Consider the following 26,739-nt stretch of genomic DNA (forward strand, 5'->3'; position numbering starts at 1 on the left):
ACACATTGTGAGCACCCATGGGAACAAATGAAGATCTGTGCTGGGCTGTTCCATCACTGTCAATACATTTGACATGAATTCAGAAATCTAGCCAGCATTTGGAAGCAATAATTCCCGCAAACCTTTTTAATGTCACAAACTATATGACAGTTATATTAATTATAAATACTACAGAAAGGAAAGCCATACAGATAAAATTCTCCCAGGCATTTTAACCTTTATTCTTTAAATGGGGCTTTAGGGTAAACTTGCAGAAGGGATACATTCTCAAAATTAAAGAAACAGAAGTGAGGTGGAAGGTGTTTACTGGGACTAAAAAAAAAGTTCTGGTCATGTGTTACTAATTAACAGTTGCAAGGCAAGGCTGCTAAAAGGGGCTCTGTCCATACTGCTGAACAGAACACAACTGCTATTACCAGAATTACAAAATATTAAAACACCACAGAAATAAAGTAGAAGTGCAAAATAGATTTCCTTTGCTTCCTCTCCGAAATAGAGGGCATGAATGCAACACTCATACTAACATGACATTTATTAGAATGAAAGAATCAAGTCTTAATAAAGTGAAAAATAGACAATAAAGAGACTGCTGCAAAGCTCCAGACAATTTAGTTTTCAGATCACTGCCATGGATCGTGTTGTGAAGTCAAAGAAATAAAATGAGGAAAAACCAAATAGCTCAAGGACCTAATGTAATAAACTTACTCCCTTAAATGGCAAATACTTGTTTTAATGGAGACAGAACTGCCAACACCACTAGGTTAGCAAAAGGCTAGCAACTTTTCAGGATAGTATTTCTTGCAAATACAATATTAAAACTGATAATAAAATTTGAATTGACATATCCATAACACCTAAAGACTCACATATATAACATTATAAATAATTTTCCACAAATTGAAGCTTTTTTCTTTTCTCTTAAACAATGTTGCATCACATTTCTCATAATACTTGCACAGAAAAATGCAGATTCTTTCCATGAGGAAATTACCACTTAATCACTGGACAGGAGAAGTGGTTAAGACATTGCTAAGAAGCAATTTACTGATATCATTTTACTAACTTAGTTGAACAATTGCCAAGCCAGATCAGTCTTAAACTGCATTTAATCCAAGATGCTGCTTTGATGAGTGTTTATTAACAAATGCTTCAGAGGCAAGTCAAAGAAACATCAGAGTGTTTGGCAAACTTACTGAAAAAACATCTAAAAAGCATAATTTATGAAAGTCAAACTGAACTCCATTTCATGCATATCACTTCAAACTGGTTTTATCATTTAGAATGTGCCTTATACTGTTTTCCATTCATGTCAAATATTGATAATTTCAGAACCCTCAGGAACAGCAATAAGGTCATTAGTTTAAGGGCTATGTGCCCTTACACCAATGCAACCATGGAATATTCTGACTCCAGATGAGCTGCAAAGGCATCGCTGAGCACTGAACCTGACATACTCACTTTAGACAGTATTTATTATGGTAAGAGTAACACTCTCCCCATGTGTCATGTTACATCTGGAAAATACACAGGTTTAAATTGAGAAACAGCCTGGAAAGACCTCAATGGGATGAGAAAAATGTGCTCTGTGCTTAAGAACAACAAATATGTTAAACTTGTCAAAAGGTAAAAAAAGCTGTAGGGCATGAAAGTATGGTGAGGCTTTGTATAATGAACAGGTAAAAACAAGTTATCCCTTCCAACCTCTTAATCCATGATTTTTCAAAATAAAATTTAACTGCTTACTTAGTAAAAAACACTTCATGTGTATTTGTGAGGTTAAAATTCTCAAAACAACTTCCACGTATCGTTGTCTACTGCCAACTGATTTTAAGGGGATTAACCATGTAACTTCATAAACCACACATGAAGCCAAATATTTTATTTCTAACCTCTGCTGCCAGCTGCTGAAGAGAAGGGGATGCAACAGGGTGTAAAGTTGAGTTGCCTGTGACTGGATTATGGAGGCTAACGTAGGCCACAACATTTCTTTGAAGAACGTTCTTGAGATCCTACAAGAAAAGCAGAAGAATGGTTACTACTATGCATCATTATAATTAAGGCTGGTTTTATTCTTTTGGTTCCTTCTAGGGGAAAACTGCACCCTACATTTCCCTCCTCTGTGATGCCTGGAGTATTAGTTAACCACTGCTTCTTACAATATGCTCTTGTGAACTTCAAACAATATCTTAGTGCTATTTCTCTACATAGCAGAAGTTATAATTCCATTTCACACATCATCTAAAGAAAATGCAAACAGGTCTGGGAGGAATTAAAAATTACTACACTTGTAAGGCCAAAATGAAAACATTACACACTGTGAAACAACATGATGGCCTTTTAAACTTAAGCCTGACAGTAGACAAACTTCAAAAGCAGTCATTATCAACAGTTACAGGACTCAAATATTTAGAGACCAAATTCAGATATGAATTGCATAACTTTTCCAGTGTTTTCATTTTATTATATTTTAGACTATAAAAATAGCATGTACAAACTGTTTCAATTATTATCTCTTTTTTAAAAGGATCCCCTTTGCCTTCTCAGTAATGAGTTCCTCTTTGCATGAAGTGGCTCTTTATATTAAACAGAAGGGGTGTAACTCAATTACATCTGATGCAAAGCTGACTTGAAGTGGAACCTAACAAATTTTGCTTCCAGCCTGGATCTTTTCAATTTGATTTTTTCACCCCCTCTTGTTTCTGAAGAATAATCATGTTGGAAGTATGAAATTTCAATAAAGGCTGTCTGCTTCTTACGCACGGTAAAAAGCAATTAACTCGTCATTTTATCTACTGTTTTAATTCATTGAACCATTAGAGTTGGAAAAGCAGCCATGAAACTCTCTGCCAGCTACTCCTTTAATTTATGACCCAAAGTCCACTTTAGCCATGTATGATCATCAATACTTTTTGAAGTATTTTCTTTCACTCAGCTGATTCCTATTAAGTTGAAAGTAAAAGCCCAAGGAATTTTCTGTTCCGGATTCTACCCAACTCCTAAACACAAATCTGTGAGAAGTGAATCAGCACCAGCCATGGAGACAGTGCAAGGTTTATCTAGTTAATGTAAACCATGGCATGGTTCTCTTCTTCCTCTCTTGATTCACTTCTCCCCACACTAAGCCCATCAATTAAAAATGATTAAATATTAAACCCTCAAGAAGGTGAAAAAGCTCTCTAAGCTGTTCCTGGGCCTATGTTGTTTTTTGAGGTTTTCCTCCCTTTGTCAAACCCTGGCAATGCCCTTTCACAATGCTGTGCTGAATTAGAGAGGGAAATCAGATCCCAAAGGTGCTGTATGTGCAACCTCCACAGCCATGGCCACATCCTGCCATCTCATTATCCCCAGGAACAGCTTCCAAAGATGTTTCCCCTGCATTTGCTATGTGGTACACGAATGAACGCAGACAGACCTCAGAGACCAGTTAATGAGCCCCAATTTCCATGTGGTAATTTCATACTGTTTCCATGCCTTCAGCAGAAGTAATCCTTATTGCAATGATCCTCCTAAAGCTGTTTTACCTCGGCCCACTCGTAGGAGCCGATGTTCCCAAAGGCTGTTCCTCCCCACGAGCAGAAGACCACGGTCCGGTCAGGCCTCCAGCCCCTTTTCACCTCTGCCATCAGGGCTTGGAGCAGTGCTGTGATGACAGCAGTGCTGCTGGCCCATCCTTGCCCACCATAACCCTTCAGACTGCTGTGATGGCTTCCAACGACGACGTATCTGTCTGAAATGAGGAATAAAAAAAACCCCAAAAAACAATAATTTTTTTTTTTCTGGATACTCAGATTAAAAGAATTCCAAATAACCCTAAAAATGAACTGTATTAGTAGTGTGTAATGTCATTAATGCAACACAAAGCTGTCTACAAAAATGTACACGATCATATATACAAGACAATCATACAACAAATATACACAAAACTGTGAGTACTAGTTAAAAATGAACTAGTAAATAAATATATGTATATAGTTTCCTAAATTAATCCCCATGCCCTTGCCTTCATTGTTTGCTTATTGCTTTCCTTATAGATCTGATAGAGATCATTTTAACAGCCAGGACTAGGTCATATAAACAATCTAAAATTTCCATGCTCACAGTAGATTTTTATGAAAAAAACTACAAAATAATAAGCAGGAAATGATCTTCAATACACATTAGCATCCAAAAAAAATATAAAAAAAGGTGTGGCAGTACAATGGGAAACATAAAGAAAATACACAGAGTATTAGTACTCCCTCACCTGGAAGACTGTGTTCAGTGCTCCCCACCCTATCTCAAAAAAGACATGGCAGAAACAGCAGTTGAGCAGCTGGCAGCCAAATTAGAGATCAGGACTTAGCCTTCCGTGGAAGGAGACATTAAAATACCTGGACTGCAGGTTCAGAGAGGAGACATGACAGAGGGATAGAGATAATGAATGATACAGAAATGGTAAGTCACACCTAGCAGCTGTGTTAATGCTGGCAGAAAGCATCTATAGAATGAAAAGCAAGAAGTTTCAACCTGAAATAGAGAACATGCCTATGGTTACTCACAAACCACCCCCCTCCCCCCCCCCCAAAAAAAAAACCCAACAATTTTTCCAGATAAATGAAATTAAATCTTCATCTCTCAAGACATTATGTATAACCCTAATACCACTCACAAGGGAAAAAAATCCCCTTATTTTATTCTAGAACCGATGTGTTATGACATAACATGACTGACTGGTGTGACTGAGGCTTGTCAAGAAGTCAAAGCAGAGTTATTCTGAATGAGCTGTTAAACTATTACACCTTCTGTGTGAGATAAATTCACAACCCTCTTTGAAGGATTGCTTACTGGTTTTGTCCTGGTATTTTGTAAAGTCTCCTTCTGGTCCAGATCTAGACTTTTAAAGGTGTTCCTTCCCTATTTCAGGATACTGACAGACAATAGAAGAACAGTTATCAAGTGATGCCAGATCCACAGCAATCTCTGCCATTTTGCTTTCAAAAGTTTTCTTTTTCTTTCTTTAGCCAAGTGGATTAAGATAGTTGCCCACATTTTGTATTTTCTTATAAAATTAAAATATCTACTCAGTATGTTTTGCAGTGACTGCTCCCTGGAAACAATATTAATAGAACACTTTGATTATAAAAGCATTCTCTATCAAACTGGAGTTTTACCAGTACTGTTCAACAAAATATTTAAGCATGTTGTTTATTAAGGAATCAAAAATGCTTTACCCAAAGAGAGGATCTGGTATGTACCTATAACCCAACGTTTTCAATCTACTGCTTGGGGGGGTGGAAATGAGAATTTCTTTGAAAAAACAGATACAGAAAGTGTCAGTCTAGACTTATATAATGATTTAATGTAACAAAATGAAATCTAAATCACATAATTTTACGACTTGCCTGTTCCACCATGAAACGCTTAATTACAGGTTACACTGACAATGAAAAACCAGAATCTTCCACTCATTTAATGACAGGAATTAGGAACCAAAATGAATGGCCTTACAGGCCTCTAGGCCATTAAAGAACGTGCCACTAACACAGACGGATCAGACAGGATCAATGCTTGCCCTGTATAATAATTTCTGTTTAGCCTGTGATAAGACTGTGTGAAAGGAGAGAGCCCTTATTAAAATAATGCAGGATATTTTGATGGAGAAGGAGCTGCAAGCAGCAACTTACTGCTGGAGATGCCAGCTGAATGAGCAGGGGCAAAACTAACAGCTGGTGTCTTTGAAATTCTTCTTTGCACATCTCTCCCTCAAAGAGAGGCAATACCCTAAAGCAAATGACTAAAGGAAAAGCATAGGAGAAAGGATGGTCATGCTTGCAGGGGAAGCAGCTGTCCTTTCTCAGAATCACATGGCAAAAAAAAAAAAAAAAAAAAAAAGAAAAGAGAAAGGACTAGAGATAGAGAAAAAATATCCATCAGATACCCTTGGAGGTGATAAGACAGGATAGTGTTCAAGGTAGTGATGGGCTTGACAACAGGGATTTATCATTAAAAATAGTCTCTTTATCCTGTCTTTTCTTGTTATACATCCCATTTTTAACCATGTCCAACAGAAAATCATTGTTGCATTTTTTGGGTTTAAAAATGCTACCAACTATCACATTTCATCTACTCCTAAATATTTTAACATCTCAGTTACATTTCAGATGCTCGTTCCTACTCCTCAGAGCAAATGCCAGCTAAGGTCACCATTACAGAGATGTGCTTCTCTGCGTGTGTTAGGTGGTCTTTAAGCAAAAAGAAATAAATTCCACCCTTGGTGATGCTCTGCAGTCTTTCATTAGGCACTAATGATAAATTTTGCCTTCTTTCTGTACTTCTGTGATCATAAAGGTGAGTATTTCATGCGTATGAAACGAGCAACACCCCATCAAAATGACAGAGAACCAATGCCATGAAAATATCAAGATTCAAAGCAATTGAGGAGGAATGACTGTAGTGTCAACCAGGAGGAGTAGAGAAAGAAACAAAGGTTTAACATCAGTTCTGTACAAAACATTACAGTGCATTAGACATTTAACTTGTGCCTATGCTAGAAGACAGTTGTTATGGCCCTTGTTGAGCCAGACATCCATGAGACAAATTGTTGCCATCTGGATACTGCCACTGACTTCACTTATTTCACTTATTTATAAATCCTTACATTATTGGCAAACCTTCTAAAATTAGTTTCTGATTAAAAATGTAGTAATAAGATGAAAAGTTCAGATATAGAGAAGATAGAAGACTTGTTAAACAGAAACTGAAGCACACTTATTATTCTTTTTCTTGCCTCTTTCAGAATTCAGCAGACAGAATGTCTAAACATGGCACTTTCTGCCTTTCCAATTCCATGACAGCTATTTGCAAAACATTAATAATAGCAGACTGGTAACTTCAAATTCATCAAGGAAATTAAATCCTTCATAGAAATGAAATTCACTGAGCTAATTGCTTCCTCTGTTGCTTTAAACAAAAATTCTGGCGAGAAGTACGGCGTTCTGCACACACAAAACTGAGTCGTTAATTCACCAACAGGAATAAAATTTTTTCCACCTCCTTCTTTCCATTACTTAAAATATGAAATGACTGGCCCACCTCCTAAGGGACTGTAAATAAATTACCATTCTTTCTTCATAACCTAATAAAATAGTATTAAGGCAAGCATGATGATGTTTTGATGAACATCTGCACACCAGGAACTGTTTGCACTATGTAAGTAACCAGCATTCATTCATGTTGCAGAAACCCTTCACCTTTTAGGTAAATTCACTTACTAACAAAATAATCTCAAAATGATCATATGATATCCTGATTACAACATTATCTATGTACAGCATCAAAGGACAGAGGGGGGTTGTGCTTTATGTCCCAGTTGCACTTAGAGTCTTATTGTTCAATTATCAGACATGGAGAACAGTAATTATTATTCATAGAACTGTATAAAACTAGCTTAAGGCATGACTGAAACACAAAATAAGGCAGCAGCAAGTGTTAAAAACATATTAAAATGAAATACCACAGTTACTTGGTACAAACTACTGATACTCTCTGTGCTCCATGTGCAACACCTGCTGCTTGTGTAAAAATATGCTTTTTGTAACTACAATATCCCCTTCAGATCATGCTTTAACCCTCACGTTCTTTCCTGTCATAAATTACAAAATGGCTACAAAAAAGTCTTTTTCCTTCCTCTGTATTAATGAATTATCTGGCAAAATAGGATCCTGATCCCAGCTATGACTCTCAGCCATCATGAAACAAATAATCAATACAAATGACAAAGGGATACTTACCAGGAAATACAGCTCCTTTTAAATATCCAATGACATTAGAAATGGTCTTGTAAGTTGTGACTGACTGAATGTTCAGACTGATTGTTTTTTTGCCTGTTAAAAGATAAAAAAAAAAAAGAAAATGTTAAACTTATTTATTTAGCCAAGAAATGTACAGGCCACATATATAAATTGCACACACATAAAAAAAAAAAAAAAGGTTAAAAGAGCAAAAAATTAAGAGGAACCACAGATCAGAACATGAAATATGACATTATTTTCTTAGTCCCCTTTTAGCAGCATGATTCAAAGCCAGAATCTCAAAAGAGATCTCTACTCCTTGAGTTAAAAGATCATTGAATTCACTCAATAAATGCTGCCAGAATACAACAGAAGGAAAAATTTAAAAGAGTAGGATTTACATAACTCTGTGATAACGAAATTGGCCTTAATCTTCATAGGTTTTTCTCACCTAATCCTTCACCCAGGTCAATCTATCAGTAATGTTCACCAAATTATAGCTGGTTTGTATTACATTTCCTTCTGGAGAAAAACCCCTAGGTTAAATCAGATGGGAACAGTCAGAGCTCCCCACAGCTTTGCCAGCACAGCCTTTGGTGGTACCCTTATGAACATATGCCCACAGCAGCCCAGGTTTTTGGCTTAGCTGGTATCAGATGAGAAAATGGTGCAAATACAAACGCAGAACAACTTCAAAAGCTGCTAAAATGTAAGGAACTTGCATTGCCAGTTGAGACTGCAGCACAGAATAAAGCCAGAGTAAAGTAAATGTCTGAGTTTAAATAGATGAAAAGAAGGTGGGACACAGTAACCACATGAGTTCCTGCAGTTTGTGACAGTGGAAACCAACCAACCAACCATGGGGAGCTGCTGACACCTTCCAAACGTTTAATTTGCATGGTAACAGATTGTGTTAACATCCAGCTCACTTAAAATGTCATAACTTCTATCACAGAGAAATGAAAATGTCCTAAACTGCTTGGAAGTTAACAAGTAGCAGTTGTGTGACAAGAACCAGTGCCTGACCCCAGACCTGCAGGGAGATCCTCCTCCATCCACAAATGCTCCAGCCCTGTGGCAGAACTGTGCTTGAAGGCATCTCTGTGACAGAATTCCTTCCATGTCCATACCCCAGCTGCCACAGACCGAAATTAAAATATTCCACAGAGCATTCTGCTCTCTATGTCCCAGGCTATTATCCTCCCACAGATCTGGTAACTGTTTCTTCCCAGGCTTTCTTTCCCCAAGATGCACAGAATATGCAAGTGGGGAGTTTACTGCAACGTGTGAAATAAAACCAACACATCGTTACTGTTCTTCAGGGTTCATTTGCTGGTTCATATGGTAAATTTACTTTAAAATCCTATTAAAAATAAAATAAAATATATTTGAATTCACTAGTCTTCATTGGTTTTTGAAAAAAGCAAGCCAACTGCTAGGATCTTTGTTTAAAAAAAAAATGTACTAGCAATATTTATTCTATTTTTATTCAGACAAAACCTTTTCTGTTATCAACAGGTGTCTGCTCTACGACAATTCTGATTTTGCTTGAACAAACCAGTAAGGAAAATGCAAGACAAGCAGTTAATTAAAAATAAACCCCGGCACATGACTTTGCAACAATCACAGCAAGTTAATATTTTATTTGACATATAATTAACTTTGCTCTTCTGATGTAAGTTACTGTAAGATTTATTAATGCCATGTAAATGAATCGTGTTTGTTCAATAAATGCACAGATATTATTTTAGAATTTAAAAAAAAAAAAAATCATTAAAAAAAATACCCCAAAGGATTCCCAAAGGGTCTTTTAAAACAAGTGGAAACAGCTCAAGCCGTCTATGTTGATTAAGCATCTTAAATTTAATCTAAACTATGCAAGTTACTTCTTGCTGTTGTTTCTCACCTACAACCATTCTAGAGCCAATTCACTCTTCTTAAAAAAAGATATTTTAAAGTCAAAAGTGATCTCCTTTCCTTTTCCTACAACACTTTAGATGTTTGTTCCTTCAGGCCCCTTCTCAGACAAAAAGAAGATAAATCCTTTTGAAGACAACTGACTTCACTGTTTTTCCTTAATCGACATCAGCTATCCAGTCTCCAGCTGACAATAAAGACACAGAAAATTAACTTCTGGCAATACACATATTCTAAAATCAGATACTTGAGTTAATAGTCATGTAACACAGTAGTCAGCTTAAAGTGACTTGGGCTTAAAGGCTTAGAACACCAGATGAAAAGGCTGAAACTACTCTTTGGAGTATACAGCAGAAGCGAAATTTAATCCCCTCTCTAAACAGTTCTGACAACAAACCTCTCATCCTAACACTGTATTTTAAGGATCTTGACAACTTGCACCTTTTTTTTTTTTTTTTTTTTTTTTTTCTGTATTCTCTGGAAAGCTATGAGGAGACTCTACCTTAACATTATTCAGGATACACTGTCTTTATGTAAGCTCTGGAATAGAAGAACACAAACATATTTACTGCTACTTTTTTTATTTCTTCCCTGACTTGGAATCTGTAAATTGTCTAATACCAAATGACTACATTCTCCCCTCACATTTATATAGTTATTTTTAGAAATCCATGGCTACTTTTCCTCTCATTTGACTGACAATTTTAGTACTTCGGATGAGAAAAACCTTCTATTTGCAGTAGTTATGTTAAAAGAACATGTGTTATGCTTGCTTCTTTTTTTTGCTTGTAATCCCAGGCTCATACATACAGGAGTATAAGCTTTAACCTAATTTTCAAACATGTTGGTTAATTCTTGCCTGATCATGCTAAATACCACTAAGCAGACAATTTTCTGAGCATTTGAGTACTGGATTTTAAAAAGCATCTTTAGGGACTCAGGTTTGAAAACTGAATTCATTTGACAAGATTTTTTGCTACTCATTGACCAAGATTTCCCTACATGCACATTTAACTCCAGTATAGAAAAAATCAAGTATTAACTGATTTCAATGGAATAGCTCCTGGATCATAAAACCAGATGTTATTTCAGTAGACTGCAGAAATAAGGTACATTGAATAACTTCAAGTAATACAGTTTTTCAGATAGCTCCTGTTGAAATCAACACCTGAATAAACACATATCAGTCTGAAATCACAACTGAACTAGAGATTTCAAACATTATCAAACATCCATGGTCATGTGACTTAGGGGACACTAATTGAGCTGAACTGCACTTGACAGATCATCATATCAATTTGAGTGCAAAACCTTATCTACTACGTATTTTATGTCAGTTTTAAATTAAGTTCAAACACAGAACTTTAAGTGAAGAAATATAATCATCACACGCATTTATGTAACAGCAGGACTTACATACAAAAAACACTGCATGCAACATGATACACTTAAAAAAGTGAATAAATAGAAAATGCATATACTTAATAATGCATATAATCTCAGAAAAATATTTTGTGATACTATCAAATTGCATATGCAAAAATCAATACTGAATCTATGCAATGTACAGTGTGTATAAAACTATTTGTACAGGAATATGTCAGAACACCTAGACAGATGTCCCTGTAATGAAAAGCCTTCACTTTTTTTTGTGTATAAACAATTCCCCATCTAAATCTGGTATCCCTAATATTTTTCGCCTAATAGATTTCTATCTGATGAATCAAGTATGCTGCCTACTGACAACATATTCTCCTTTTTTAACAAATATTCACAGATCTTGAGACTCCAAGCCTAATCCTACTATCAAGAGCTTAATGAATAAACTCTGTGATATTTGATCATCTTTTCTGACCTACAATGAAGAATCCAGAAATAAAACTTCAGATGAAGAGCGTTTGCAAATAAGCAATGCCTAAAATAAAGTCCTTTAAGGAGGCTCTAAACTAGGATGGCCTAATGTGATACAGAATAAATGTGTCACAGTCAACATCAAAGAGAATTGAAAATGCTTCAGATGGTGTAGTTGAATTTGATAACCTCACACTACTTTCATTCTTTACCTGCTTTATAGCAATCAAAAGCAAAGCATCACACAGGAAAATATTGGCGCAGAACAGAATTCTGAAAATGTATCTTAATCATTTACAATTCTGCTAGAAAAGCTCTTGAGGCTTCAGGTGGGAGTAGAGAGAAGATACATAAAAAATGCTTCACACTGTTCATGCTTAATTCTTCTCATGAACTTCTGTTTAAAAAACGAACAGAATTTAAAGTGATCATGAAAATAAAATCCAAGAGTACTGGTATAAATGTCTGTAAGTTTTCATATACAGGATGTCTGAATTAGATCAGTTCCCTATTTAACTTGTTCTTCTTTCAAATGCCAGTTAAGAGACATCTGCAGAACCTTGTTATCTTCCTACTGTTATGACTCTAGATTTGGTAGGTACAATAACATGCACTGCCACACAGTATGCTGGCATCTTTCTCTATTTGTTTCCTTGGATTCATGTTTAGCAGAGTCCAAATAGCCAGAAATTATTGTACTGTTTTGCATATTGATATCATAGTGTGAGATGGCACAGCCAGAGTTTATTAAATATGGTAGTCTTTTATTTTCTCTGACAGGTAGCAAACTACGAAGGAGAAACACATATAATATTATCACAAGGCTGTAGTTTAACAGGAGGAGATATATATTCTTTATCACTCCATGCCCTTCCTCTGACTGAAAAGAAGACAGGCTTGATTTGCACTAGTGCAGAACTTGGCAGAGAACTTTATTTATCTTGGATGAGGATCGTATAATACGGAAAGTAACGGACTCTTCCAATTATTCCCCTTGTATAATTAATGATTCGAATTTCACATGATCAGAGTTGACTATAAACTCGGTATAATGAACATCTGACATGTGGAACTACATAAAATAGATGTTCAAAGTCTCATAAAAATTCATTATGTTGTGCTACAAACCTTTCCAGTAACAGTCAGTTCTGGTTATCTGTTCCACTCACCCGTTTTGTTACAGGAGGTAGATTTGTTTGCAGCCTACAATGCAGCTCTGCACTGCAGTCACTGTGATGATTCAGTATTGATCAGTGACTGTATTTTGTAGACCAAAAAAAGATCAAAAGATTCTACCTAGAAAAGCATTTTGATCTGAGTAATTTTACTGTCTGCAGCAGAATGCTGGGAGTCTTTGTATACCTGGCTCTATTATTCACACAGTGTTTGATATCATTCAAGTTACTCAAACCATTCATGCTTCGGTTTTATAATTTTAGAAGTTAAAGCATTAAAAAAAAATTACCCCTATTGCACAGGAAAAGGCATTAGGAAGTGGTAAGAAATGGGATTTTTAAGTGAGATCACTGCATGAATGCTTGCATTACACTTCCTACCAATTGAGCTGTATTGCTCAGGCATACTGGGTCACACCAACCTGTCATCTAGTCCTTATCTCCAAGAGTGACCAGCAGCATAAATGAGGGGAAGAATGGAAGAGTAGGATGAGCCACAGACACCTGGAGACTGATCACTACTGAAATCCTAGATCTTTCTCATCTGCTCTCTTCTCAGACATGAGACAGGTGAGTAGGAAAACTGACACTTAAAGCCAAAGGGAAAAATTAAACACATACTGATGTGTTTCAACACCAGGCTTCCAGGATTTCCATTCAAACCAAAGTATATGGTCATTAGTGGCAATAAACACTTTGTAAATTAATTCCCATTAGATAGATTTACATTAAAAACCCAAGAGCTTAACTGAAAAGGATAATTTGTACATGACTGCAATCTCCCAAATAGTGGTAAACTTAACAACAACAAAGACAGTTCACTGTACACAGCAGGTCTTTCTTCATTTATGTTTATAGGAGTGCTTTAGTTTTACAACAACCTTCACCATGTTCTAGCAAATACCCTGGTAAGATTTTATAAAAAAAAAGGAAGCTTCAAAAGTTTACAGTTTCTCTATAGAAGTTCACTCTGAAATTCTAATTGCCTATCTTTGGGAGAAAGTTCATGGGAGCAGAGAATTTCAGATTAATGAGGTTTAACGATAATGTACCATACCAAACAAAAAGCAAATTTAATTACTGACTTCACCTAACACAAAACTAACAGGTAACTTCAATTCCCACTATTTGCTATGTAGGTCCTGAGCACTCGATCTGTCTGGGATGTTTGCCTCCATCCCCCCACTCCCTGTGTCACATTTTGTCTCTTGAAAACTGCAAGGCTAAGGGAAAAAAGCAGCAATGTGAGAAAACTATATATAAATGTTTAATCATTACTGATGAATCTGCTGTTCAGCTTTTTGAAACATACTGATGAGAGAATGATGATCATTTTATCCTAACAAATTTTAAGCCAACCAATCATCTGAATTGCTCATTCACCTCTTTTGACAAATAAATGATGAGTCCTACGTCAGAAGTGAAATCTCTCTCTTAAGCTTCTTCAAATCAACAGGAAGACTGCAAATTCAACCTTCACTCTTCTCAAATGCATTGCTGTCCTCAGCATTATCTCTTTAGCTATTACTATTATTAAATAGTTATACACAATTTCTTATCAAAAGACCAGTTCTTTCTCTCTTCCATTAGGGCTGCTACTGAACAACAGCACACTCTGTGCTCCAGAACATCAACAGCTTCACATTACTTCAAGGAAAAATGTATCATAGTACATTACAGAATTATACAAGGCTTCTTCTTATAGTCCCTATTTTCTCAATAAATTGAGAGTTTTTTAAAAATCCCACATGGATTACTGTAGTTCAGAACCTTACATGAAATCAGACACAAGCTGTTGTGTTCACCCAGAGTCAACCAGACATGGACTGGCTCTTAATACACTGCTGGCTAGGAATATTCTTTCTTTCCAAAAATTCTGCTCTCACAGAATACCTGTCTTCTCAGGGAAATAAAACAGACATGCTAAACCTGTCACAGAAAAAGCAGAATAAGCTGCCCTTTAGATGATTCTGTCCTGCAGCCTCCAGACAAAGCTTTTTGAGAAACAGACACTGTGCAGCCTTTTATCTTTCTAAAATGAGTGTCATTTTCCAGCCCAAATTCATGCTTTGCTCCAGGCACTTCAGCTGTTGAAAATTCCTTCAATACTAACAAGCTTCATGCATCCTACCTGGAATGGTTAAGCACTTGTTCCTTCCAAAATAACCTTTTCTTCTTTTCTACTGGTTGTGGAGACAATCAGTTCATTTTTAACATATCTAGTCAGCCATGCATGGACAACATTAGTCCTGCCTAACCACAACAGCTTAAGCCATGAAACATGAGGTCCTCTGCCTTCCTTTTTAGTATGCTAACACAAGTCATAAAATTAATCAAGCTTTTTCATGACTTGTTGTATTGTACTCCTATTCCACAATAACCTTCCAAAAGCAATAAACAAGGGATACAGCACATGAAAGTACATTGGTTGCCCTCAAAATTTGTTTTTACTGTTATCATCACTGTGTGTAGCACAGGATACAGTGGCAAAATTAATTTGCCTCCTCCCTTCCAAGACCACAGTTTCGAATCAATTCATTTAAACAGGCATTATGATAAAATACACATTTTTTTTCTGGTGAAAGATGGACACGTACAAAACAAAACTGAATTACTGTTTAAACATGCACCTCATCCAGAATGCTCTCTGGAAGATGTTCCTTCAATGAAACACTGTGCAGCAACTTTGCTGGAAGACTGTAGTCTTATTTTCCCCCTCCCCCACATCAGCAATAAGTTTTTTCAAGCAATAATCTGTGTGACTTTGCTAATGGCATTATTTCTAGGGAGATACCATGAATGCATTCATCTGGCTCTATTTAAGGTATTTTGCTCTTATCATGATGTACATTTTCCTGGTGAAACTTAGAGAAAAAGCTGCCTGAAGGTTCAGATAACAATACATTGTTTATTCTACAGAATAAACAAATTAAGGAACATAGAGACATGTTTAGAATTTAAGTGTTGTTATTCCAAAACCAGAAAAAAGAGCCACAGAATTATAGCGTTACTGATGCCTTAATGTTAAAAATCACATTATTAGTAGTCCAACAAGGCCTAACGAACCATACTGCAGCACTAATAAACCCTCCCTAGTGATGGTATCTACACAGAGAAGGTTTCAAGTCAATATTAAGAATTAGTGCTCAATGCCTTATATATATATTTTTTTTTTTTTTTTAAACCACATCTTCCATCTATCAGATTTTAGGAGCATAGTTTTAGACTGTTCACAGGCTCTTCTAAAAAGCATCTAAGCAAAACATACCTCAAATCAGCTAAACCTCCTAGTTGTATAGTTACAGAAAGTGGATTTGGAGTCCTTGAGGAACATTCCACAGGTGTTAAGTGTCTTTGAAAAGCATTACCTGTAGCTGGCAGCTGGAGGGGAGTACACCTGTCTTTCTGGGCAGTGTCCTCAGGTGGGGAAACAAGTTTTCTGGCAAGCACTGCAGAAATTGGTTGTACCAAAAGTGTTGTGAGGTTCAGTCGATTTTGCCTGTAGCTTCCATCTTAAATAACAGAAAGAGAAAAGCAATTTAGTAAATGAAAATTAGATTTCTCTCCTACATAAACCAAATACAAAAATGCAAACATCTACCATATAGCTTCAAATAAGTGATTTAGATAAGCAGCTGTTGTTTTGTGCTTACCATACTGAAAAAAAAAAGCTTCTTCAAGAACATGTACTACAAAATTACATGAACATATTACAGTATTTGGGCAATAGTTCCACAAGGAAGAAACTGTTAAAAGAGTCCAAGCAGATATTTGATTGTGAATTAAACACAACAAATTAAATTGGTGTGTAGTTAAAGGAATCACTGAAAAACAGAATTACTGATCAGCAATAACTTTCAAATTCAAGTAAAAACTGAACAGCTGGAGGAGGTCTGGAATAGGAGGGTACTAAATACACACATCAAGTGGAGAAAGATATGGATCAGAAAGCATCAGAATACCTAATTCACAGCTTAAAGATGTTAAGAAGACATTACTCAAACCTCTCAATATTAGCAGTTTCATGCAAATATTAAAATCTCCCTTTAACTGAAAAACTGTGAGTTTCCATACACATGCCTAACATTTGACCATGGAAAGGTTTCTGATGAGATAATGAGGTATTTTGGGAGACCAACTGACAGAACCGGGCAAAAAAAAGTGCCTAATTTTGCACATGGAAATGCTCTGAAGCACTTCAGCACAAAACACCTCTTTTTCTCAGCTATTTCAGCTGCCCTAATATGGGGACCATCTCTTCCTATGGAAAGCAAGAACACTTCTGGCAGAAGAAAAGCACACCATGGAAAAGGAGCAGAGGTTGATAGCCTGGGGCAGGACACAGCTCTAACACAACCTGAAACACCCTCAAAGCCTTCCAGTGTATCTGCCCCTGCTGAATCATGTCCAAACTTTCAACTAAAGATTCAGAATACAAGGCCTCTCCCTGAGACCTCTGTGAAACAAACACTGTACTTCCTGTCGACATTGAGTTCTTTACTACCCAACATCATCCTTTAAATTCTGCGCAGGCACAAAGGGAGAAAGCTATCAGCAACCAGCAGCACGTTTCAAATAAACTTCTATAAAACTACTATCAGGACTGTTGCTACTGAATCACATTTAAAAAAAAAAATCTAGACACATCCTCTTTTTTTTTTTTTTCTTTTTGTTCTAGGAACTTCTGAAACTTTTTACAGTATACCCTTAATCATAATGCAAAAATCGACCAAAGCTATACCATTTAATTATGGAAAGACAAAAGGTGTTGTTCCACTTTAACACACAGTGGCAAGATTATCAGTGCTCAGTTTGAAGAGAATCAGACAAATATTTAAGTAGAAAGGTAAAGCTCATTCAAAATATAATTTTTAAAAAGCTTTGTTTCATCAAATTTTGTCTGGCTTCAAAATCTCTTAAAGTTGCCACTTCAGTAAACTGATGGCAAAATCGCTTTGGTCAAGCTTTGGAAGTCTGTTTCTGCAATCAAAAAGAATCCTAAAAAGTCCATCAGAGATGTGAAATTGAGACATTATTTTCTGTCCAGTGTTTGTCAATCTGCAGACTGTACTACAGGAGCAATGAAGCTCAAAAAGTTTCAGATGAGGAAAATCTCTCCTTTCTCCAGTTACTTGAGATCCATACCTGAATAACCTGTGAAAGATACACTTTCAAGAACAGCTTACAGGAGAAACCCCTCCTTTATATACCCTTAGTATTTAAAAATTAATCGTTTCACAATAAAGATGGAGTTTGACGTACGGGAGAAAAAGAAAAAAAAAATCTATAGAAAGGCAGATTTAAGTTATCTGGGCAGATTTATCTGAAAGAAAAACTTTCTAATAGAGGAACTCATGAAGACTTGACTAGGCAGGTGATAAGATCTCTTCAACTGAAATCTTTTTAGAGAAAAATGAAAGCAAACATCTGTCAGGAATGATGCAGATATGGCTGATTCCCTCCCTGAGGGAAGGTGCTACATTAGATGACCTCTTGACATCTTTTCCAGGCCTGATTTCTATAAAATTCTGTAGTAACTGAACTTGACAAACTATTAACAAAGAAAAAAAGCACTATTGGAATTAATATTAAAAAATGCTTAAAAAAAGAAGTGAAAAGAAAAAGCTGGAGTTCCTTTCCCTCTGCCAGGCATTTATTAGTTGCCACTTGTTAAGGAGGCTGAGGAAGGCAATATGCATCATGATCAGATTTCGAAAGTGAACCACTCAAGACCAATCTCTGCAGTGCACATTTAAATCCTGGAGATTTCTAGGGCTCTAGTTAAAGCCTAATCATTCAGTTTTTAAATACTCATGGGCTTGGTGCTGTAGTGAGAGTGAAACAGTGCAGTGCAACTTCATAAAAAAGCCAGCGTATCGAAAGAACTTGGCAATTCTTGCTGGCACTTTCTCTGCTGGGTGCCAAACCCTTGGGAGCACAGAGCTCTTTCAGGATCTGTGGGAACAACAAATGCTTCGAGGATAATTTAAATTTGACATTTTGCTTGTAATGAAATTTAGTTTTATAGCATGAAAGTCTTCCAAGAAGCAGAATTCCTTTTTCTCTGCAAGTCTAACAGCGTAACCCTGCCAGGCCTAGAACCACTATTAATTAGGAAAGTCTCTGGAGAACTTACTGTAAAGCGAGCAGGAAAATACAGTAATCAATTATTAAGTTAATTTTAGGAGCACAAAAAGATGCAATCTTTAGAAAGTTTCTGCATGGAAAGCAAGGCCTGCATTTCTACTTCTGCAGTGACTTTTGATGTTTGATGTTTTCTTTTTCAATCCAAGCTCAAACCTTGAGCACCAGTTTCCACACTGCTCAGTCTAACCCAGCACTTCACAGTCCTCCTTCACTTACTACCTTACTTACTTACTTACATACTGGTAACACGTTCTGAGATTTCTGAACTTAATAGTAACACTTGTGCACCATACCCCACTCGATTCTAGGTTAAAGTACAAGTTTATCATCATTTCAGTGATTTTTCTGAAGACTGAAAAATCAGAGTTAGTCACAAGGTCATACTTCTCTAGCCCCAAAATATTGCTTCACCCACAGCTTCCTCGGTATTATGCAAATAGTATTTTATATTTCCCTTAGAAGTTTTGTGCTATATAAATCAACTTTCTCTTCATTTTTGTTTAAATTCCAAATTCAAAGTGAGACTGGACAGAGCACTGTATGTCATCATTATCTGTTTATTCAAGGCACCTTCTGCCAGGATCAGATAAACCAAAAAGTTAACAACTAAAACTGTCTAAAAAGTTTACTGACAGAATTCATCAAAATAATTTCTTCTATGACCTGAAACACTGTTAATGATGTTCCCCCAAAAATAAAGACAAAAAAAGTAGTCCGACTGAACAATGGGGCGTAATTGTACGTACCCACATCTTTGACCTTCTGCTGCATTAATAATACAGCAGTATTAGTTTTGAAATATCTGAAGTGAATGGCTCATTAATTTTTCACCTTAAGCTTAATAGAAATTTGACAAACAGTTTTATGCTGAGAATAGACACTCCAAGCAGGACTTCACAGCACGTGACAGGAATAAATTAGAGCATAAAAGACAGAATAACATGGGTTTGGTCAAGTAAGACAGTTCTGTCACTCAGTTGCCTGAAGTGAACAGTTAGTGCAGTGCATTCCATTTATCCATTCCCAGTGCATACTCTGCACTGTCCTTTGTCAGCACTTGATCTTGTATTAAGCATGACAAACTCAAAGATGTACAAACTGACATGTCGTAGACATTTATGTTTTTTGTGCTTTGAACTCGTACACAGCTTCCCCCCACCTTTGCTGGTAACATTCAACAGCTGTTAGCTCCCACTGGTTCTCCTGCAGCCAGCCACAATGATTTGTTTATATTTCTCTGAAAAAATCATTTTATCTGTGGTTCTTCTGGCTTTATTCAAACTGAAATGAGCTGTGCAGCACCTATGACAGGGAGGCTTCATGAGCTGGTTGGTGGCTCTGGGTACTAAACTCACACCATGACTGGTAATCATTGTAATTTTGCTATGCAGCAGCTACTTGATTAAATCTTCAGCTACAGCTGCTTACAATACTGTCCCCATGTCCATTTTAAAAGCAAACTATTCTAACCCAAAAAATCAGCCTTCAAGTAAACCTTCACATCCCACTTAGCCTCTGTTATAAAATGCACCCGCCTGCTACACCTCACAAAGTCACTGACATATTTTTTGCCTTCCTAAATTTTCTCTTTGAACAAAGAAACTCATTCTAGCTGTTATTTCTTGCTGAAAGTGTATACAGTCAGAATACTGACCCAGAAAAACTGATGCTGTTCTGCAAATAGTTATGAACAGGAAATTCTAGGAATGAACTCCACATCTGCTCAGTTTGGACTTCCAAAGTCAAATAATGTTTTTCTGCATATTAAGTTAAAGAGAGACCTCTTCCTCTAACAAAAATGGTGCTGAACACTCCATGGTGTTTAAAATGGAAGTAAGAATTGATTTTATTAATGGGAAGGAGAAGACCAAACTTCAGACTGTCAAATATCAGCTAGGATAAGCAAAAAAATAACTGGCACAGAAAAAAGTTACCCAAGAGGAGCAGAACCTGGAGCAGGTGCCTACAGAGTAGAACTGGTAACAAGAAGTTTCCTGCTATGTCTTTATTCAGTTCTCTATGAATTACCCACTGGAACTACAATGTGGAACATATGTCAGCTTTGAAGTGCTTTGCTTCACTAGCCACTTGTAGAAATATGGAGGAAGAGAAAAACATTTGCTTCTCTTCCATTAAAAAAGAAAAAAAAAAAAGAAGTTTAGAATTCTGCAACCAGGGATTTTAACAACAGCCACAAGAAAGGCCTTTCAAAGCAGCTTTACAGGCAATGGAGCATGAGATGATGAATCACAACAGCATCGTGGCAGCTTGCATTTCAGGATGCATGACCACAAATGGGCAGGGGATGCTTAGAACTATGTAGTGATTGGAGATACGGGTGAGGAAGATGTCTGTGCCTGTGAAAGGTTTATGCACATTTACAGGAAATACAGAACTGAAAGGCAGTGAGGATCACCCAGAAGAGAAACAAGCTACTGAGAATTCTCAGAAAGGATCTAAAAAACATTTTTCAATTTTGTCTTAACATTGCTGATAGTTAAAAAAAATTCTTCAAAAACAGCTTTTTAAAATATTCACATTCCTATGATGTTAGGAGTTAACAAAAAGTTTAAAAGAAAACTGAAGATACCATACCACCTGTGATAAACTCCCCAAATAATAATAATACATCCACTGATACACAGAGAAAACCAGAATCCTATAGAAATACTGATTTGCTTTTTAAAGTATATTCACTGTATTCTGTTTGCATAACATTTTGTCAAGGGAGTGGATGCAAATCTGTGTATTACTCAAGACTGTCTCTTTAAACTGATTTCTGCCATCCTTAAAAATAAACCTAAATATTCCATAGTTAATACGAAAAAAAACCCAAACCCTCCAGAACTTGCTGTCATCTTTTTCCCTCCCTCACAAGGAAATGTGTTTAACCACCATGAAAGAGAAAAAAAACATCACTCCCCTCTCTCTCAGTGCAAATCACTCTTGTCTTAATGCCTACTTAATGTACTTTAAAAATACTGTCAGTCTTGATTCTTTTTATGATACATAGAATAAAAAGCAACACATTTATTGTGTAAAAGCGAAACTGCTTTGACACACTGATGCAAAACCATCTCATTAATTTCCCTGCTCCTTTCTGAGAAGATTTAATAAAATGGCAAGAATAAAAAGAAAACCAAACAACTTTGCACAATACCCTCAACATTTTAAATCCCCCTTTCCACTTAGCTCATTGTAGCGACTAATAAATACAATGACATAGAGGTGGCCAAAATAGAGCAGCATTACATAACATTTCCACATCAACTGACACGAAGTAAAATTTTTCCTTTTTAAGTATCCTACAATTATGTAACCACTAAGTTGTAAAAAGGAAAGAGCAGTTCTTCCACATATTACAAATAGCTAAATCATATTTTTATGTTCTACTAACAATGGAATGTAGCAGGAGAGAACGGGCAAGACAATTCTCAGGTTTTCCTGTGTTAGCAAATGCCTGTCTCACTACGGAACTGAAAGAAACTCTCCACTGATAGACAGCAGGTTTGGCCACATGACAAAGAAACCTCCCAATGTCCAACATTTTAACAGTGGTGGTGGATATTTAAAAGGGTTAATCAAAGTCTTATGGGTTACAAGACAAAAAATAAATCTCTCTTGATGATTTAAAAATAAGCTTATTTTAAAAATTCAATAATCATAAATATAAGGTTCTGCACAATTTATTCTTTGCCATTCATACTGAATTCAAACTAGCATATTCAATACTTTAGTATTTCATTTTGGATTCTATTTGAGGCATTCTTGATAGCAGAAAATCTGCTTAGCACCTTCTACCTTCATTAAATATAAGATCATAGCTACAACCCACTGTAAGGGGGGTGTGTGGAATTAATCAATGCTGAAAAGATTGGAAACACTCAGAAACATCAGCCATGTAAAAAGCTGACCACAAACTGCTGCAACCATATTATCCAAATCTTAATTTGGATTATAATTTGATATCTTCTACTTTCCTAAAATATGCAAAGTTATTAATCCAATAGAGTTCAGCAGAACTACTTGAAGCAATTGCTCTGATGTTCAGAACTACTGCACAATCCAAATTATTAAGTATCAGACACATATTTGGACTTTGCTTTTTAATCCTTCTCTTAGGGAAAACTACTTCAGGAATCCTATACTTGCAAGCCTATGTGTGAAATGTACCTGTTTGTTGCTCCCAGAAAATATATTACCCAGACTATTAGCTATAGGATATTGGACTGGAATCTGGAGGGAAGCTCATGTGTATGTGTGTGTGTGTGTCTGTGCAGGAGGGAACACAAATCAAACTGGTGAACTAAGCTTGGCAGAGGTGGATTTTAAAACTAATACATTACAGAACATTTTTAACTCGAGTGCCAAGCACATTAGGGAATTTGTTATCAGTTTCATTGAAAAAAACCCCAATTCTCTCCCTCCTGATCCAGGCAGCCACCAAGCAGGAGTATCCTGCAACAGAGTAGGACCATGAAGTCCCATCAGCAAACACAGCACACAGCACCTCCTGCATGAATTATGTTTTCTGTTAACCACTTCAAGAAATAAGGAACTTCTGGCATATTAAAGAGTTAATGGGTTGGTCTTAGAGCTTCTTCCCTCATGAAACAAACCTTGGTGATGGCGACCACAGATGGAACAAGCAACAAACATGGAAATGAGACACTGATACAGATTTCCTTCCCTTCAGTGATGATCAAGACTACATTTAGTAAAAGAAGGGTCTTGCTTTATGTGCAGTAGGTTTGCAGCTGCCAGAACACACATCAGGTAACATATTCAACCCTTGTTCTGATTATGAACAAGCACAGATCCCTGTTTACTCACAATAATGAGATTTACTGTTATTAAAAATAATAAAAGCCTTATAGTGCTCTACAAGGAATGGAATGCAAATAGAAACTCTGTAAGAAAACAATGAAAATGACAGGTTTAGGATGACAATTATTTTGTTTATAGCATGTAGTGAACATTGCAATGACTCAACCACGTGCTGTCTGTACATATTTGGAGGAGGTCGTGAAATAAAACTGTGTATGTTATCTGTGGTACCACATGCTTTTCTCAAATAATAAATATCTCTGATGCATTTTTCCAGATTTGTTTGAAATCATTAGAAGTCACAGTTTGGCATCACCAGAGTTTAATTGTGCCAGCACAATTGTTTCAGGAGCCATATTATGAAGCAGATCAGCACACTTCAAAAATCAGTGCTCTTAAATAAATGAGCAGAGTAAGAGGTAAGCTGGGACAAGGAGGTGGAAGGCATGGCAAGAATTCCTCCAATTCAACCCAAAGCCTTGTATTCCCAAGCCACAATTCCAGTATCCCACAATACCCATATCCTCTAGGACACAAAGCCATTCCCAGGCACAGAATGACACTTAGATATGCACATCAATTCAACAGCTTCTTACAGATTTTAAAAAAATAACTGAAAAATCTTTATATTATCCTTTTTCTCTATTTTTTTCAAGGAATTACGGGATAATTCAAGAAAACCATTTAAAAAAAAAAGACAGCCTCTAATATTCTCTCTGAAAGTTGTAAATAATTAATATGTATCTGCTGTTTTAGCAGTTTAAAGAAGCTGTAGTGTTAATTTTGCTTGCACGATATTAATGTCAAAACATTTTTAAAAGACGATAAATCTACTAATAATGCATGTCTAGCAATGTAAAGTATGTTAATACCATTTAGCTTTGTTTTGGTGGGGCATGCAATTGAAACTGCAGAGATGCTAATTTTCACATTAAATTCTGATTATATGTATCAAAGGCATACATGAAGTTTAAAAAAAAAATTAAATCTCTATCAGCTTTTGTCTTGTGCTAAAGGGCTTTCACCCAGTCAAAAGAAACACAGAGAGGAATCAGTGGTTTTAAAAAGCCAGATTGCAATGGAAGTGTTCCAAGTTCTCAGTTCCTCTTTATTAATCTTTCACACTCAACATCAGATAAAGCAGATATATAGGGTCATGTACCAGTAATAATCTGATTAAAATTACTGAAGAAAAAGAAATATCCTGGTAAATCAATCTTAAATGACAGTTCTCTGAAATGAAGATTCAGGTGTTCTCAGACCCCTATTAATCGTGTTGATAGTACAGAGTGGAGAAAGAGCTACGCTCAGAAATTCCTAAAATTCTGACTCTATGGAAATCCTTGTAACACATATTGGTTTATTTCTTGGATTACAGAACAAACAAACCATAATCTATTTGCAGTGCTCCTCAGAGATATGAACACTGGTATTTAATTTACTTAATAACTTGCTCATGTATTTGCAATGTTTTATTATGTTCATGCTGACTCGTGCTACTGCTGGATTCAGCTTCGGAAGGCGATTACAAACACCCAGGAGAACTGGATTTTGTTTTGTGCACAACAGCATATTTTCTGTGAATATTCATTCCAAACTCTAAAAGGAGCCCTTGGCCCCTAAATGATTTCTGAACCATTTCTTGTAAGGAGCTTTGCATCCTCAAATGAGCTTGTGCAACCTGAGATGAGCATGAAAAATTAATCATTTTCTTCAAATAACAGAGTTGAGGAGCTGGTTAATGTTCAGGTTAAACTCCCTGAAATTCAAGGACAATTCGAGTTACGAAGATCAGAAGCAAAGAAAATTTGTAAGAAAACAGAAAATAAGGCAATGCTTGAAAAAACCAATTCCTTGTTGAAGAAGGGTAGAGCAGCAGCATCATTTCAGAATATTGCATTTCAGGCCATGTTTTAAATGACAAGTCAGTGATAAACATATACTCCTACACATACTTTTAAAAAATGCTACTTAGGATTATTTTTCAAATTAAATAAATAGAACAACATTGCCACAAACACAGTGGAGATTATTGCCAATTATAGCTACTAAAATTCAGCAGAAAATAAGAATATTGTAATTTGAATTATTACTTAAAACTAATTTTAAAAAGTGTCCCCAAGTTTCTTTTTCTGGGGGGGAAATAAATATTTTTTTTGTCAGATTATATTCATATCTAAAATAATGCACCCCCTGGCAGTGGGTTTGGAACTCCACTGCTAGTGGAATTTGGAATCTCAGGTTTTTAAACAGAGAATGACCTGCGAAAGACCAAATGCTATAACAGAATAAAAAACTTGGAAAGACAAAAAAGAAAAATATAGTGCTAGAACAATGAAAAATGAACATGGAAAACAACAGAAACTTTACAGACCAAAACTAAAATAATGAAAAATGGGTATCATGTTCTACATTTTTCTGCTTCTACACGTTATTTTGTAGAAATATCACATTTCAGAAGCAAAATATAACCAGGGAAGTTCCACAGATTTTTCCCATTCTTTAGGCAGGCTCAAAGCATTGCTTATAATTAACACAAATGTGTTACCCTGACTCATTTGAAGACACTTTTCCTTTTAAGAGGAATAAAAAGGGCAGACTCTTTACAGCTCCTCAGAGAACATTCCCTTCCTAGCTCGGGTCTTGCCACAGAATTCGAAGGACATGGCAGCACTGAGCCATCCTTTGTTCCTTCCCACAGTGCTAAATGTGCAGAGCTCACTCGGGTCACAGCCAAAGCAGGAAATCCATTCCCCTATTTTTTTCCTATTTTTACGTAGAACACAGGTCAGCAGAATACCAAAAGAGCAGTGGAGGAGAAGAAATCAATAGTTTCCTTTTGACAGTTACCCTGAAGTTTAATGCAATTTAAATGATACCTAGAACAATATAAAACATACAGGGACAGAAATGCCTATGCAAATCTTGCTCTTTGTAACAACTGCACCTTATCTAAACTGTTAGAAGAGGTGTGCTACTGAAATACAGCAAGTGCTAGCAAAGAGCTTGCAGCAAGTAAATTGTTTCCACAAGCTGAAACTGCAGAGGACCTG

The 26,739-nt window shown here is 36.2% G+C and overlaps 1 protein-coding gene across 9 annotated transcripts in view; it reads right to left on the reverse strand.

The window, feature by feature from the left end:
• NAALADL2 (N-acetylated alpha-linked acidic dipeptidase like 2) overlaps nucleotides 1-26,739 on the reverse strand; it is a 421,951-nt gene that overhangs the window by 94,503 nt on the left and 300,709 nt on the right. For all 9 annotated transcript variants that reach the window (XM_042041852.1, XM_042041853.1, XM_042041850.1 and 6 more), the window contains 4 exons: nucleotides 16,081-16,224; nucleotides 7,770-7,862; nucleotides 3,522-3,727; nucleotides 1,890-2,009 (listed from right to left, as the gene is read on the reverse strand). In XM_042041852.1, the coding sequence (XP_041897786.1) occupies nucleotides 1,890-2,009; nucleotides 3,522-3,727; nucleotides 7,770-7,862; nucleotides 16,081-16,224 (563 nt within the window). The remainder of the gene's footprint in view (nucleotides 1-1,889; nucleotides 2,010-3,521; nucleotides 3,728-7,769; nucleotides 7,863-16,080; nucleotides 16,225-26,739) is intronic.

This window comes from Corvus kubaryi, unplaced genomic scaffold (genome assembly GCF_017639235.1).
Source record: "Corvus kubaryi isolate FWS band 111438036 unplaced genomic scaffold, C.kubaryi_AGA036_p1.0 37397, whole genome shotgun sequence".
Classification (NCBI taxonomy): Eukaryota; Metazoa; Chordata; class Aves; order Passeriformes; family Corvidae; genus Corvus; species Corvus kubaryi.